This window comes from Vipera berus (assembly GCF_964194415.1).
Source record: "Vipera berus genome assembly, chromosome: 4".
In the NCBI taxonomy this organism is placed as follows: Eukaryota; Metazoa; Chordata; class Lepidosauria; order Squamata; family Viperidae; genus Vipera; species Vipera berus.
In genome coordinates this window covers 2,408,464-2,421,580 of record NC_138206.1, presented here as the reverse complement: position 1 = coordinate 2,421,580, position 13,117 = coordinate 2,408,464, and the positions used below count along the sequence as shown (strand labels likewise).

The 13,117-nt window shown below is 49.1% G+C and overlaps 1 protein-coding gene across 4 annotated transcripts in view; it reads right to left on the bottom strand.

Moving 5' to 3' along the window:
- ATG16L2 (autophagy related 16 like 2) overlaps positions 1 to 13,117 on the bottom strand; it is a 42,388-nt gene that overhangs the window by 15,127 nt on the left and 14,144 nt on the right. For all 4 annotated transcript variants that reach the window (XR_014026450.1, XM_081327828.1, XM_081327829.1 and 1 more), the window contains exons 5-11: positions 12,290 to 12,532; positions 9,734 to 9,799; positions 7,901 to 7,999; positions 7,225 to 7,287; positions 5,579 to 5,684; positions 3,230 to 3,335; positions 1,541 to 1,611 (exon numbers count right to left, since the gene is read on the bottom strand). Coding sequence is in view for 3 of the 4 variants with exons in the window: in XM_081327828.1 (XP_081183954.1) it covers positions 1,541 to 1,611; positions 3,230 to 3,335; positions 5,579 to 5,684; positions 7,225 to 7,287; positions 7,901 to 7,999; positions 9,734 to 9,799; positions 12,290 to 12,532 (754 nt within the window). In the remaining variant the exon portion in view is untranslated. The remainder of the gene's footprint in view (positions 1 to 1,540; positions 1,612 to 3,229; positions 3,336 to 5,578; positions 5,685 to 7,224; positions 7,288 to 7,900; positions 8,000 to 9,733; positions 9,800 to 12,289; positions 12,533 to 13,117) is intronic.

Sequence of the window (13,117 nt, the reverse complement as noted above, 5' to 3'; positions counted from 1 at the left end):
GCTTAAATGGACTCCAGAAGATGGTGGAGGACAGGAAGGCCTGGAGGAACGTTGTCCATGGGGTCGCGATGGGTCGGATACGACTTCGCAGCTAACAACAACAACAGGGTTATTGTGGGGGAAAATAGGAGGAGGACAGCGTATTTCGTACGTTTGCCACCTTAAGTTGTTTATAAAAATAATAAAGGTTTATTGAAAAAGCAGCAATCAGCAATACAGGGAAATTATTTATTAAAACAGAAGACGGTTCTGTATTTCTAAAATGTCGATTTGATGTTTGGCTGAAGTTTTCATGAGCAGCTTAGTCTGCCCTCTGCTGTACGCAAGTGGAAAAGTCTTTTTTGGACACATTTTTAAAATTTGGTTTTATTTATCAAATTCATTTGCTGCCCATCTCGTGGTTCAGTGACCCCTCTCCCTGTCAAGACACGCTCATCAAAGTTGGTGCTGTAACAATTTTCTTTCTTTCTTTCTTTCTTTCTTTCTTTCTTTCTTTCTTTCTTTCTTTCTTTCTTTCTTTCTTTCTTTCTTTCTTTCTTTCCTTTCTCTTTTTCCCTTTCTTTCTTTCTTTCTTTCTTTCTTTTTCCTTTCTTTCTTTCTATTTCTTTCTTTCCTTTCTCTTTTTCCCTTTCTTTCTTTCTCTTTCTTTTTCTTCTCCTTCCTTCTCGTTTTCTCTCCCTTTCTCCTCCCTCCCTCCTTCCTTCTTTCTTTTCTCTTTCTTCCTTCCTCTCTTCTTTTTTTCCTTCCTCCCTCCTTCCTTTTCTCCCTTCTTTCCTTCCTTCCTCCCTCCCCTCCTCCCTTTTTTCTTTTCCTTCCTTCCTCCCTCCCTCCCTCCCCCCACATGACCCCAGCACTGCAACTGTCATCAATACGAGCCAGTTGCCAAGCATCCAAATTCAGACGTGCAAAATGGTCATCAATCACTTTTTTTCAGCACCGTGGTCATTTTGAACGGTTACTAAATGAGCTGTTGTAAGTCAAGGACTGCCTGTTAGCTCACCCTGGAACAAAACAAGTTGTGGGTGTGGCGTCACTAGAGAGATTTTAAGAAAAAAAAAAAACACATGAGCCTTGGTGGAGCAGTGGGCTAATGCCTCCTTAAGTAACACCAGCTGCCTGCAATTAGTGCAGGTTCGAGTCCCACCAGGCTCAAGGTTGACTCAGCCTTCCATCCTTCCGAGGTAGGTAAAATGAGGACCCAGATTGTTGGGGGCAATTAAGCTGACTTTGTAATAATGCCGCTTGGGGGGGGGGACGAAAGCCCTAATAAGCAGACATATACATAGAATGAAGGCTACTGCTAAGCTTGTAAGCCGCCCTGAGTCTTCGGAGAAGGGCGGGATATAAATGGAATTAAAAAAACAACAACAGACATTTATCCGAAACTGTGTAAGGTTTGGGGGGGGTGGACTAGAAGACCTCCAAGGTCCCTTCCAACTCCCGTTATTCTGTTATCCTGACTCCCTGTACTCAGCTCCCTTCCTACTCGCGTCGCCTGCAAAGACCCAGCAGGGTTTTCCTAGCCGAGCTTTTTACTCACCGAGGGATCAAAGGCAATGCTGGTGATGCTACCGCTGGATACGTCCAAGGTTTGCTTCTCCTCCAGGCAGCCTGAAAACATACAAGGAACAGTTGCTGGAATTGGCTCTCTTTAGTTTAATAAAGAGAAGGACCGGGGGGGGGGCATGATAGCAGGGTTGCAGTATCTCAGGGGCTGCCCCAAAGAAGAGGGAGTCAAGCCACTCTCCAAAGCACCGGAAGGCAGGTGAAGAAGCAATGGATGGAAACTAACCAAGGAGAGAAGCAACCTGGAACGAAGGAGGAATTTCCTGACAGGTAGAACAATTAACCAGTGGAACAACCTGCCTCCAGAAGCTGTGAATGCTCCAACACTGGAAATTTTTAAGAAGAGACGGGACAGCCATTTGTCTGAAATGGTGCAGGGTTTCCTGCCTGAGCAGGGGGTTGGACTAGATGACCTCCAAGGTCCCTTCCGACTTTTTATTATTATAAAACAATCACAAAGGATGGAAGACACGCTCACAAGCAAAGCGAAAGCCGGGTGTGTCTGTGTGTCTATGGTGTGTCGTGTGTGTGTGTCTATGTACCAACATCTGGAAGGAGGCAGGCACAGCTGTCAGGCGCAGATCAGGACTCCACGCAGTTCAGGTGAATACAGGGTATCCTCAACGTACGACCACAATTGAAACATTTTCTGTTTTTTTTCCCTTAAGGGAGACATTTGTGAGTTTTGCCCCCTTTTTATGACTTTCTTGCCACAGTTGTTAAGCAAATCACTACAGTTGTTAAGTTAGTAACCCAGTTCCTCCTCCTCCTCCTCCTCCCAGCAAACTCCATCTCCTTTTAGCACTGATGATGTTCCCTAGTTGGGTCATGAAACGTCTGCAAGAAAACAACCAAGCTCAGAGAGCACCCAGGACCCCACAGTCCTTCCTTCCTTCCTTCCTTCCTTCCTTCCTTCCTTCCTTCCTTCCTTCCTTCCTTCCTTCCTTCCTTCTTGCACTGATGATGTTCCCTAATTGGGTCATGAAACATCTGCAAAAAAATCACCAAACTCAGAGAGCACCCAGGACTCCACAGTCCTTCCTTCCTTCCTTCCTTCCTTCCTTCCTTCCTTCCTTCCTTCCTTCCTTCCTTCCTTCCTTCCTTCCTTCCTTCCTCCCTTCTTGCACTGATGATGTTCCCTAGTTGGGTCATGAAACATCTGCAAAAAAAATCACCAAACTCAGAGAGCACCAAGGACCCCACAGTCATTGTCCTCCTCCTCCTCCCAGCAAACTCCATCTCCTTTTAGCACTGATGATGTTCCCTAGTTGGGTCATGAAATGTCTGCAAGAAAACAACCAAGCTCAGAGAGCACCAAGGACCCCACAGTCCTTCCTTCCTTCCTTCCTTCCTTCCTTCCTTCCTTCCTTCCTTCCTTCCTTCCTTCCTTCCTTCCAGCACTGATGATGTTCCGGGTCATGAAACGTCTGCAAGAAAACAACCCAGCTCAAAGAGCAGCAAGGACCCCACAGTCATTGTCCTCCTCCTCCTCCCAGCAAACCCCACTTCCTTCTAGCACTGACCATGCTCCCCAGTTTGGGTCACGAAACGATATAAACATTCTCTCCTCTCAGCTCCGCCTGTGATGGCCGGTCCAAGGCGGCGTCTGAGCTGGCCCACGTTGTTCTGGGGAGGCCATGGATGCCTCTGGTCGCCCCCTTACCTCCAGCCACGCTCCAGAGCTTGATCACTCTGTCCACGCCACCCGTGGCCAGCAGGCCTGAATTGGGACTGAAGGCGACCGCGTGGATCTCAGACAGGTGGCCTTCCTGGAGGAGGGAAAAGATGGGGAGGGGATTCACCGAGGGAGGCCAAGAAAAGTGACTGTCTATCATCTCTGTCTGTCTATCTATCCATCCATATCTATCTATCTCTCATTTATCTCTCATTTATCTCTCATTATCTATCCATCCAACCATCCATATCTATCTCTCATTTATCTCTCATCTCTATCCATCCATTCATATCTATCTATATCTATATCTATCTATCTATCTATCATCTATCTATCTATCTATCTATCTATCTATCTATCTATCTATCTATCATCTATGTCATCCATATCTATCTATCTATCTATCTATCTATCTATCTATCTATCTATCTATCTATCTATCTATCTATCTAATCTATATCTATCTATCTATCTATCTATCTATCTATCTATCTATCTATCTATCTATCTATCTATCTATCTATCTATCATTTATCTCTCATCTCTCTTATCTATCTCTATCATTTATATATTTCCTCTCTCATCTCTCAGTCTATCTCTCTATCATTTATCATCTCTCCCTCTCTCTCATGTCTGTCTCTGTCTGTCTGTCTGTCTGTCTGTCTCTCTCTCTCTCTCTCTCTCCTATATCTATTGATCTATTTCTCCCTCTCTCTCTCCTCCTCTCTCCTTCACTCTCTCACTTTCTCTCTCCCTATGAGAATGGGATTGAAGGCCGTCCTCCATTTACGACCATAATTGAACCTGCATTTTGGGTTTTATGTCATGGCAGCCGTAAAGCACCACTTAACTCTGCCTGATATTACGATCCTTTTATGTCTGTTATTAAGGTTGTTAAATGAATGTGGTTGTTGTTAAGTGAACTCAGTGGTCATTCAGTGAATGAGGCGGTCATTAAGTAAACCCATTGTTTGCCAGGAGGCTCTTTTTGGCCAGGAATGGGAAGTAAACACCAATTGTATGTGCGAGAACTGGCCATGTCATTCAGATAGTCCTCAAATTACAACAATTTGTTAGTTCAGGGCTAGGCAACCCTGGCTCTTTTATGACTCGCAGACTTCAACTCCCAGAATTCCTGAGCCAGCCATGCTGAGGGAAAAGGGAGAGTTTCCAAGCTGAGCCATGCTGGCTGAGGAATTCTGGGAGTTGAAGTCCACAAGTCATGAAGGGGCCATAGTTCCCCCGTGCTGGCTCAGGAATTCTGGGAGTTGAAGTCCACAAGTCATGAAGGGGCCATAATTCCCGCACGCTGGCTGAGGAATTGTGGGAGTTGAAGTCCTTAAGTTATGAAGGGGCCATAATTCCCCCACGCTGGCTCAGGAATTGTGGGAGTTGAAGTCCTTAAGTTATGAAGGGGCCATAGTTCCCCGTGCTGGCTCAGGAATTCTGGGAGTTGAAGTCCTTAAGTCATGAAGGGGCCATAATTCCCCCATGCTGGCTGAGGAATTGTGGGAGTTGAAGTCCTTAAGTCATGAAGGGGCCATAATTCCCCCATGCTGGCTGAGGAATTGTGGGAGTTGAAGTCCTTAAGTTATGAAGGGGCCATAGTTCCCCCGTGCTGGCTGAGGAATTCTGGGAGTTGAAGTCCACAAGTCATGAAGGGGCCATAGTTCCCCCATGCTGGCTGAGGAATTCTGGGAGTTGAAGTCCACAAGTCATGAAGGAGCCATAGTTCCCCCATGCTGGCTGAGGAATTCTGGGAGTTGAAGTCCACAAGTCATGAAGGGGCCATAGTTCCCCCATGCTGGCTGAGGAATTCTGGGAGTTGAAGTCCACGAGTGATAAAAGAGCCAAGGTTGCCTATCCCTGGTTTAGTGACTGTCTGACGTTTTAACGGCACTGGAAAAAAGAGACTTATGACCGTTTTACATATTTATGACCGCTTGAGCCTCCGCTGTGGTCACATGATCGAAATCCAGACACTTGGCAACTGACTCATACTTATGACAGTCGCAGGCTCCCCAGGGCTCACGTAATCCCCTTTTTGTGACCTTCTCACCAGCAAAGTCAACAAGGGAAGCCGAGTTCACTTAACAACTTCTGCCTCGACTCACTTAACCACAGTGGGAAGGAGGGCTGTAAAACGGGGCAAAACTCCCTTGACAACCGCCTCGCTTAGTAACGGAAATCCGGGGCTCCATTGTGGTCGTAAGTCGAGGATTACCCACGTTCTGTCTTGCGCTTTGCAAAAAAAAAAGGGTGACATCCAAAATGAAACCAGGATAGCAAGGAGGTGAACCGACAGCCCACCGGTAGACCTGGAACAAACCAGCTTACTTGTTCGTCGGCCACGCAGGAGGGGAGGCAGGCGGCCGCGCAGGAAGGCAAGCCACAGTATTGGTCCACGGAGCCACTGATGGAGTTGCCACGTCTCAGCCTGAAACTTGCAAGGGCAAAAGAACGATTCTAAATACGGACCCTCACTCATTCCAGGGTATGCAAAGGCCCCCATCACTTCCCCTCCCCCCCCGACTCCCCTCTTGTCTTCCTTGTACCCACCCACCCACCCCAAGCATCTCCTCCACCCCACCCCACCCCGGGATTTTACCCTCGCAGAAAGAGGCCCCATTCACACGCCCCCCACCGACCCTGCAAAACCTATCTCCGCCTCTGCCCACCCCCCACCCCCCACCCCCCACCCCCGAGCCTTGGCCGGGAGTGACACCCACCCACAGCTGACCGACCTGCCTATTCCACATTCACACCTTTACTATCGCCGTTTTAGTCTTTTCACACACACACACACACACAGACACACACAGAAATAGAAATAGAGACAGAAATATCGTGATGAAAACTGTCAACTAATAATTAAGGTAAATGAAAGGAGGGAGGGAGGGAGGAAGAGGAAGCGAGGGAGGAAAGAGATGGGAGGAAGGGGAAGGAAGAAGAGAGGGAGGGAAGGAAAGTGGAAGAGGGCGGAAAAAAGGAAGGAAGCAAGATGGAAGGAAAGGAGGAGGATGGAAGGAAGAAAGGAAGGAAAGAGGAGGGAGGGAGGGAGGGAGGGAGGGAGGAAGGAAGGAAGGAAGGAAGGAAGGAAGGAAGGAAGGAAGGAAGGAAGGAAGGAAAAAAGAGGGCGGGCAGGAGGGAAAGGGAATGAAAAAAGAAGGAAGGAAGATAGAAGGAAAGAAGGAGGATGGAAGTAAGAAAGGAAGGAAAAAGAAGAGAGGGAGGGAGGGAGGAAGGAGATAGGAGATAAGAGAAGAGCAAGAAAGGAAGGAACAAAGGGAGGGAAGGAAGGAAGGAAGGAAGGAAGGAAGGAAGGAAGGAAAAAAGAGGGAGGGCGGGAGGGAAAGGGAAAAAGGGAATGAAAAAGGAAGGAAGGAAGATGGAAGGAAGAAAGGAAGGAAAAAGAAGAGAGGGAGGGAGGGAGGGAGGAGGAGATAAGAGAAGAGCAAGAAAGGAAGGAACAAAGGGAGGGAGGGAGGGAAGGGAGAAAGGAAAAAGAGGGAGGGAGGGAAAGGGGAAAGGAGTGAAAAAGGAAGGAAGGTAGAAGGAAGGAAAGAAGATGGAAGTAAGAAAGGAAGGAAAAAGAAGGGAGGGAGGGAGGAGACAGGAAGAGGGGAGAGGAAGAAAGGAAGGAACATAGGGAGGAAGGAAGGAAGAAAAAAAGAGGGCGCGAAAAGAGGGAGGGACAAAGGAAGGGAGGAGAAGGAAAGGAGGGGAGGGAGGAACTCAGCCGGAGTTTTGCATTCCTAACCCTGATAAAAGGCTTTAAACCAGCATGCTCTGGCCTTCATCCCACCTACTGCCGCTCCAAAGGAAATCCGGGGCCGGCGTGCAAAACCACACAAAACAACAACCCTCCGAGGTCAACCTGGCCGACTTCGAGACCCAACGGGAGAGAGGTTAGCCACGCCTCTTTTTGTTTGTTTCTTTTTCCCCCAGCAAAGCACGTAGTAAGAATCCCGCGAGCCACTTACTCAAACCAGCCCTTGAGGACACCCTTGTATTTGGGGCTGCCGAGAGAACTCGCCGAGGCCGACCTGAAGCAGGAAACGAAAAAAGCAGGGATGGAAGAAAACTTGGCTGGGAATAAAACCATCAGAGACGGAAGAGAAGGGAAGGGCGTGCAGGCGAGTCCTCGTCTTACGACGCCTCGTTTAGTGACCGTTCGACGTGACGACGGCACTGGAAAAGGGGAATTACCGCCGTTTTTCACACTTAACGACCGACGCAGCATCCCCAGGGCTGCGCGATCTGAACTCGGATGCTTGGCCGTTGACTCACATTGAGCCCTTTCTGCTGGGCTCGTTAAGCGAGTCGCTGCGCGTTGCTAAGTGAACCAGGTGGTCGTTAAGCAAATCCGGCTTCCCTTCCCCCCTCCCGTTGATTTTGCTTGTCGGAAGCTGGCTGGGCAATGGTGATCACGTGACCCCGGGATGCTGAAACCGTCATAAACACGAGTCGGTTGTTGAGCGTCTGGATTTTGATCAGTGTGACCGGGGGGCGGGGGATGCTGAGACAACGGTCGTTAAGTGTGAAAACTAGCCGTCACTCACTTTTTTCGGTGCCCTGGTAACTTTGAATGCCCATTAAATGAATTGGTTGTAAGTCGAAGGCCGGAGATATCCCCTGCTAGGGGGTTTAATCCCTCACCTAAAGGGTCTTTTCCACAATTTTTCACCTCCTTTCTTCTCTTCGGGGGGCTGTTCGCTGGCCGACCTCTGCTCTCCTGGCTTCACTTTTTCTGGTTCTCTAACAAGGAAGAACATTCAAAGATCGGAAAGCAGCAATGGAGGACATTTTTAACAACAACAACAACAACAACAGAATAGAAATACAGGATAGGATAGGATAGGATAGGATAGGATAGGATAGGATAGGATAGAATAGAATAGAATAGAATAGAATAGAATAGAATAGAATAGAATAGAATAGAATAGAATAGAATAGAATAGAATAAGGAATAGAATAGAATAGAATAGAATAGAATAGAACAGAACATGGAGGAATAGGATAGGATAGGACAGGACAGGACAGGACAGGACAGGACAGGACAGGACAGAACAGAACAGAACAGAACAGAATAGAATAGAATAGAATAAGGAATAGAATAGAATAGAATAGAATAGAATAGAATAGAATAGAATAGAATAGAATAGAATAGAATAGAATAGAATAAGGAATAGAATAGAATAGAATAGAATAGAATAGAATAGAATAGAATAGAATAGAATAGAATAGAATAGAATAGAATAGAATAAGGAATAGAATAGAATAGAATAGAATAGAATAGAACAGAACATGGAGGAATAGGATAGGATAGGACAGGACAGGACAGGACAGGACAGGACAGAACAGAACAGAATAGAATAGAATAAGGAATAGAATAGAATAGAATAGAATAGAACAGAACATGGAGGAATAGGATAGGATAGGACAGGACAGGACAGGACAGGACAGGACAGAACAGAACAGAACAGAACAGAACAGAATAGAATAGAATAGAATAAGGAATAGAATAGAATAGAATAGAATAGAATAGAATAGAATAGAATAGAATAGAATAGAATAGAATAGAATAAGGAATAGAATAGAATAGAATAGGAATAGAATAGAATAGAATAGAATAGAATAGAATAGAATAGAATAGAATAGGATAGAATAGAATAGAACATGGAGGAATAGAATAGGATAGGATAGGATAGGATAGGATAGGATAGGATAGGATAGGATAGAACATGGAGGAATAGAATGGAATAGAATGGAATGGAATAGAACAGAATGCAGAACAGGAATAGAATTAAATGGAACGGAACAGAACAGAACAAAACTGAACAGAATTACAGAGTTGGAACTTGGAAGGGACCTTGGAGGTCATCTAGTCCAACCCCCTGCTCAGGCAGGAAACCCTATACTGTTTCAGACAAATGGCTGTCCAATCTCTTCTTTAAAAACTTCTTAAAGCCACAACTTCTGGAGGTGGGTAGTTCCCCTGGCTAATTGTTCTAACTGTCAGGAAATTCCTCCTTCGTTCCAGGCTGCTCCTCTGCCTGATGAGTTTCCATCCCACTCGGAGCATTGCTCAGTGTCCTCCTGATCTTTGCATCATTTTATCTATTTACTATTTACTTACCTGGGGGGGGGTGAGTCTTAAAGGGCCTTAAAACCAATAAAAGCAACAATGCAAATCGTTTCTTATATATAAAAAAAAAAGACGCCTCCGAGCGATAGGTGGGTTTGCTTAATGATTGTGGGATTTGCCTGAAGACTGCTGCAAACACCCCCCCCCAAAAAAAACACATTAAAATCCATTACGGTCATGTGATGACCCCTTTTGGGACTTATGTCTGCCCTTGTGAGCCCAAGTCACAGTCGTAAGTTGAGGACTGCCCGCGTGGACACCTGCAAGGCTCCTTAATCGGGGGGGGGGAACACCCGAGGGGGTGGGGGAACGTCTGCACAAGCTGCAAAAAATGCCAAACTCACATCTTGACCCCGAATGTGGACCGGGTGGCTGCCTGCAGCTCCCTCGTCACTTGTGTTTGCTTCGCCCTGCAAGGAAAGGAAAGCGATTCATCCATTTTAATTTTCTTTGGAAAGTTCTGCAAGCTCGGAACCAACTCCCCCCGCCCCCCCCGGAGGTAAATGGGTCAGTCATCCGTAACTGAGTTTAAACATGTTCGGGATGAGCGCCTGTCTGTCAGCCGACAAAAATTCGGAATGAAAAATAAAGCAAAAATAGAATATTAAAATCATCGTAACGGAAAAAAAAACCCCCAACAACCCTAAATGAACAAACGAAAAAATAAAATAAAAAAATAAAATAAAACTCCAAGGGGCAGACTCCGTGGAACTCTGGGTCTTTTTCCGCGGTCAGGTTTTGTCTCTTTCCATGTGTCTTTGCGCTCTGTGGTGTACCCTGGGCTTGGTTGCTTCCTTGGCCCAACTAGGGCGCATCACCAGTACTACAAAGGGGGGGGGGAGAGGAGGAGGAGGAGGAGGAGATGATGTGGGTCCTTGCTGGTCTCTGAGCTGGGTTGTTTTCTGGCAGACGTTTCATCACCCAACTAGGGAACGTCATCAGGGCTAGAAGGGCGGGGGAGGAGGAGGAGGAAGAGGAGGAGAAGGAGGAGGAGGAGGAGGAGGAGAAGGAGGAGGAAGAGGAGGAGAAGGAGGAGGAGGAGGAGGAGAAGGAGGAGCAGGAGGAGGAGGAGATGATGTGGGTCCTTGCTGGTCTCTGAGCTGGGTTGTTTTCTGGCAGACGTTTCACCACCCAACTAGGGAACGTCATCAGGGCTAGAAGGGCGGGGGAGGAGGAGGAGGAAGAGGAGGAGAAGGAGGAGGAGGAGGAGGAGGAGGAGAAGGAGGAGGAGGAGGAGGAGATGATGTGGGTCCTTGCTGGTCTCTGAGCTGGGTTGTTTTCTGGCAGACGTTTCACCACCCAACTAGGGAACGTCATCAGGGCTAGAAGGGCGGGGGAGGAGGAGGAGGAAGAGGAGGAGAAGGAGGAGGAGGAGGAGGAGGAGAAGGAGGAGGAAGAGGAGGAGAAGGAGGAGGAGGAGGAGGAGAAGGAGGAGCAGGAGGAGGAGGAGATGATGTGGGTCCTTGCTGGTCTCTGAGCTGGGTTGTTTTCTGGCAGACGTTTCACCACCCAACTAGGGAACGTCATCAGGGCTAGAAGGGGGGGGGAGGAGGAGGAGGAAGAGGAGGAGAAGGAGGAGGAGGAGGAGGAGGAGAAGGAGGAGCAGGAGGAGGAGGAGATGATGTGGGTCCTTGCTGGTCTCTGAGCTGGGTTGTTTTCTGGCAGACGTTTCACCACCCAACTAGGGAACGTCATCAGGGCTAGAAGGGGGGGGAGGAGGAGGAGGAGGAAGAGGAGGAGAAGGAGGAGGAGGAAGAGGAGAAGGAGGAGAAGGAGGAGGAGGAGGAGGAAGAGGAGGAGGAGGAGGAGGAGGAGATGATGTGGGTCCTTGCTGGTCTCTGAGCTGGGTTGTTTTCTGGCAGACGTTTCACCACCCAACTAGGGAACGTCATCAGGGCTAGAAGGGGGGGAGGAGGAGGAGGAGGAAGAGGAGGAGAAGGAGGAGGAGGAAGAGGAGAAGGAGGAGGAGGAGGAGGAGGAAGAGGAGGAGAAGGAGGAGGAGGAGGAGGAGAAGGAGGAGCAGGAGGAGGAGGAGATGATGTGGGTCCTTGCTGGTCTCTGAGCTGGGTTGTTTTCTGGCAGACGTTTCACCACCCAACTAGGGAACGTCATCAGGGCTAGAAGGGGGGGAGGAGGAGGAGGAGGAAGAGGAGGAGAAGGAGGAGGAGGAAGAGGAGAAGGAGGAGGAGGAGGAGGAGGAAGAGGAGGAGAAGGAGGAGGAGGAGGAGGAGGAGGAGGAGGAGGAGGAGGAGGAGGAGGAGATGATGTGGGTCCTTGCTGGTCTCTGAGCTGGGTTGTTTTCTGGCAGACGTTTCATGACCCAACTAGGGAACGTCATCAGGGCTAGAAGTGGGGGGGACGGGGAGGAGGAGGGGGAGGAGGATGACTGTGGGGTCCTGGGTGCTCTCTGAGCTGGGTGGTTTTCTGGCAGACGTTTCACCACCCAACTAGGGAACGTCATCAGGACTGGGGGGGAGGAGGAGGAGGAGGAGGAGGAGGAGAAAGAAGAGGAGGAGGAGGATGACTTGTGGGTCCTTGCTGCTCTCTGAGCTGCGTTGTTTTCTTGCAGAAGTTTCATCACCCAACTAGGGAACATCATCAGGGCTAGAAGTGGAGGGGAGGAGGAGGAGGAGGAGGAGGGGGAGGGGGAGGAGGAGGAGGAGGAGGAAGAGGACTGTGGGTTCCTTGGTGCTCTCTGAGCTGGGTGGTTTTCTGGCAGACGTTTCACCACCCAACTAGGGAACGTCATCAGCGCAAGTGGCGAATTCTACCCTTCTTGGTGCTGACGATGTTCCCTGGCTGGGTCGTGAAACGTCTGCAGGAAAACAACCCAGCCCAGAGAAGCACCAGAGACCCCCTCGGGGTCCCCAAAGCCCACCGGCTCCCTCCGCTGTTCCTACCTTTCAATCCTCTCGTTCTCGCGCCGGGCCCGGTCGGCCTTCCTCCGCAGGGCCCGTTGGAGCAGCTCCTCCCCCTTCTCCAGCGCCCGGCGAAATTCCCCGTCCTGCTGCTGGAAACGCCGCTGTAGGGAGTCGTAGGCGGCTTTGCGGGCGCCGTTCCTGCCACTCAGCTCCTCCGCCTGGCTTCGCAGCCGGCAGCGCCAGTCCTCCAGATCAAAGAGTTGGCAGCTCAGAGCGGCCAGCCTGAAAGGGAGGACACCAGGAGATATTTGCTCTTAAGCAGAGACCCTAAACCAGAGGCCTCCCAACTTTCTCGGTTGGCGGACTGGAGGAAAAGGGAGGGGGAAGCATTTTGCGCACGCACGACGCAAACGGGGCGGCGCTAGTGCCTGCGTGATACTAGCCCTGCCCTGTTTTCACACCCCGCAGCTGCGGCGCTAGTGTGAGTGGTGTGTGTGTGTGTGTGTGTGTGTACACGCACACTTGCACGCACTGGCCAGCCTGTCCCACGGCCCGGTGGCCACGGCCCGGTACTGGGACACAGCCCACAGGTTGGGGACCCCTGTCCTAAAGGATGTGTGTCTAGATTTGTTCTATTTATTTGTGTTTTTTTAAGCCTGCCTTTATTACCTTATGAGTAACTCAAGATGGGGAACATACCTAATTCTCCTTCCTCTTGTTTTCCCAACAACGGCCCTGTGAGGTAGGTTGGGCTGAGACAGAGATGGACTGGCCCCAAAAGTCATCCGGACAGCTTTCTTGCCTAAGGCAGGACTAGAACTCACCGTCTCCTGGTGATTGGCCCAAAGTCATTCAACTGGCTTTCCT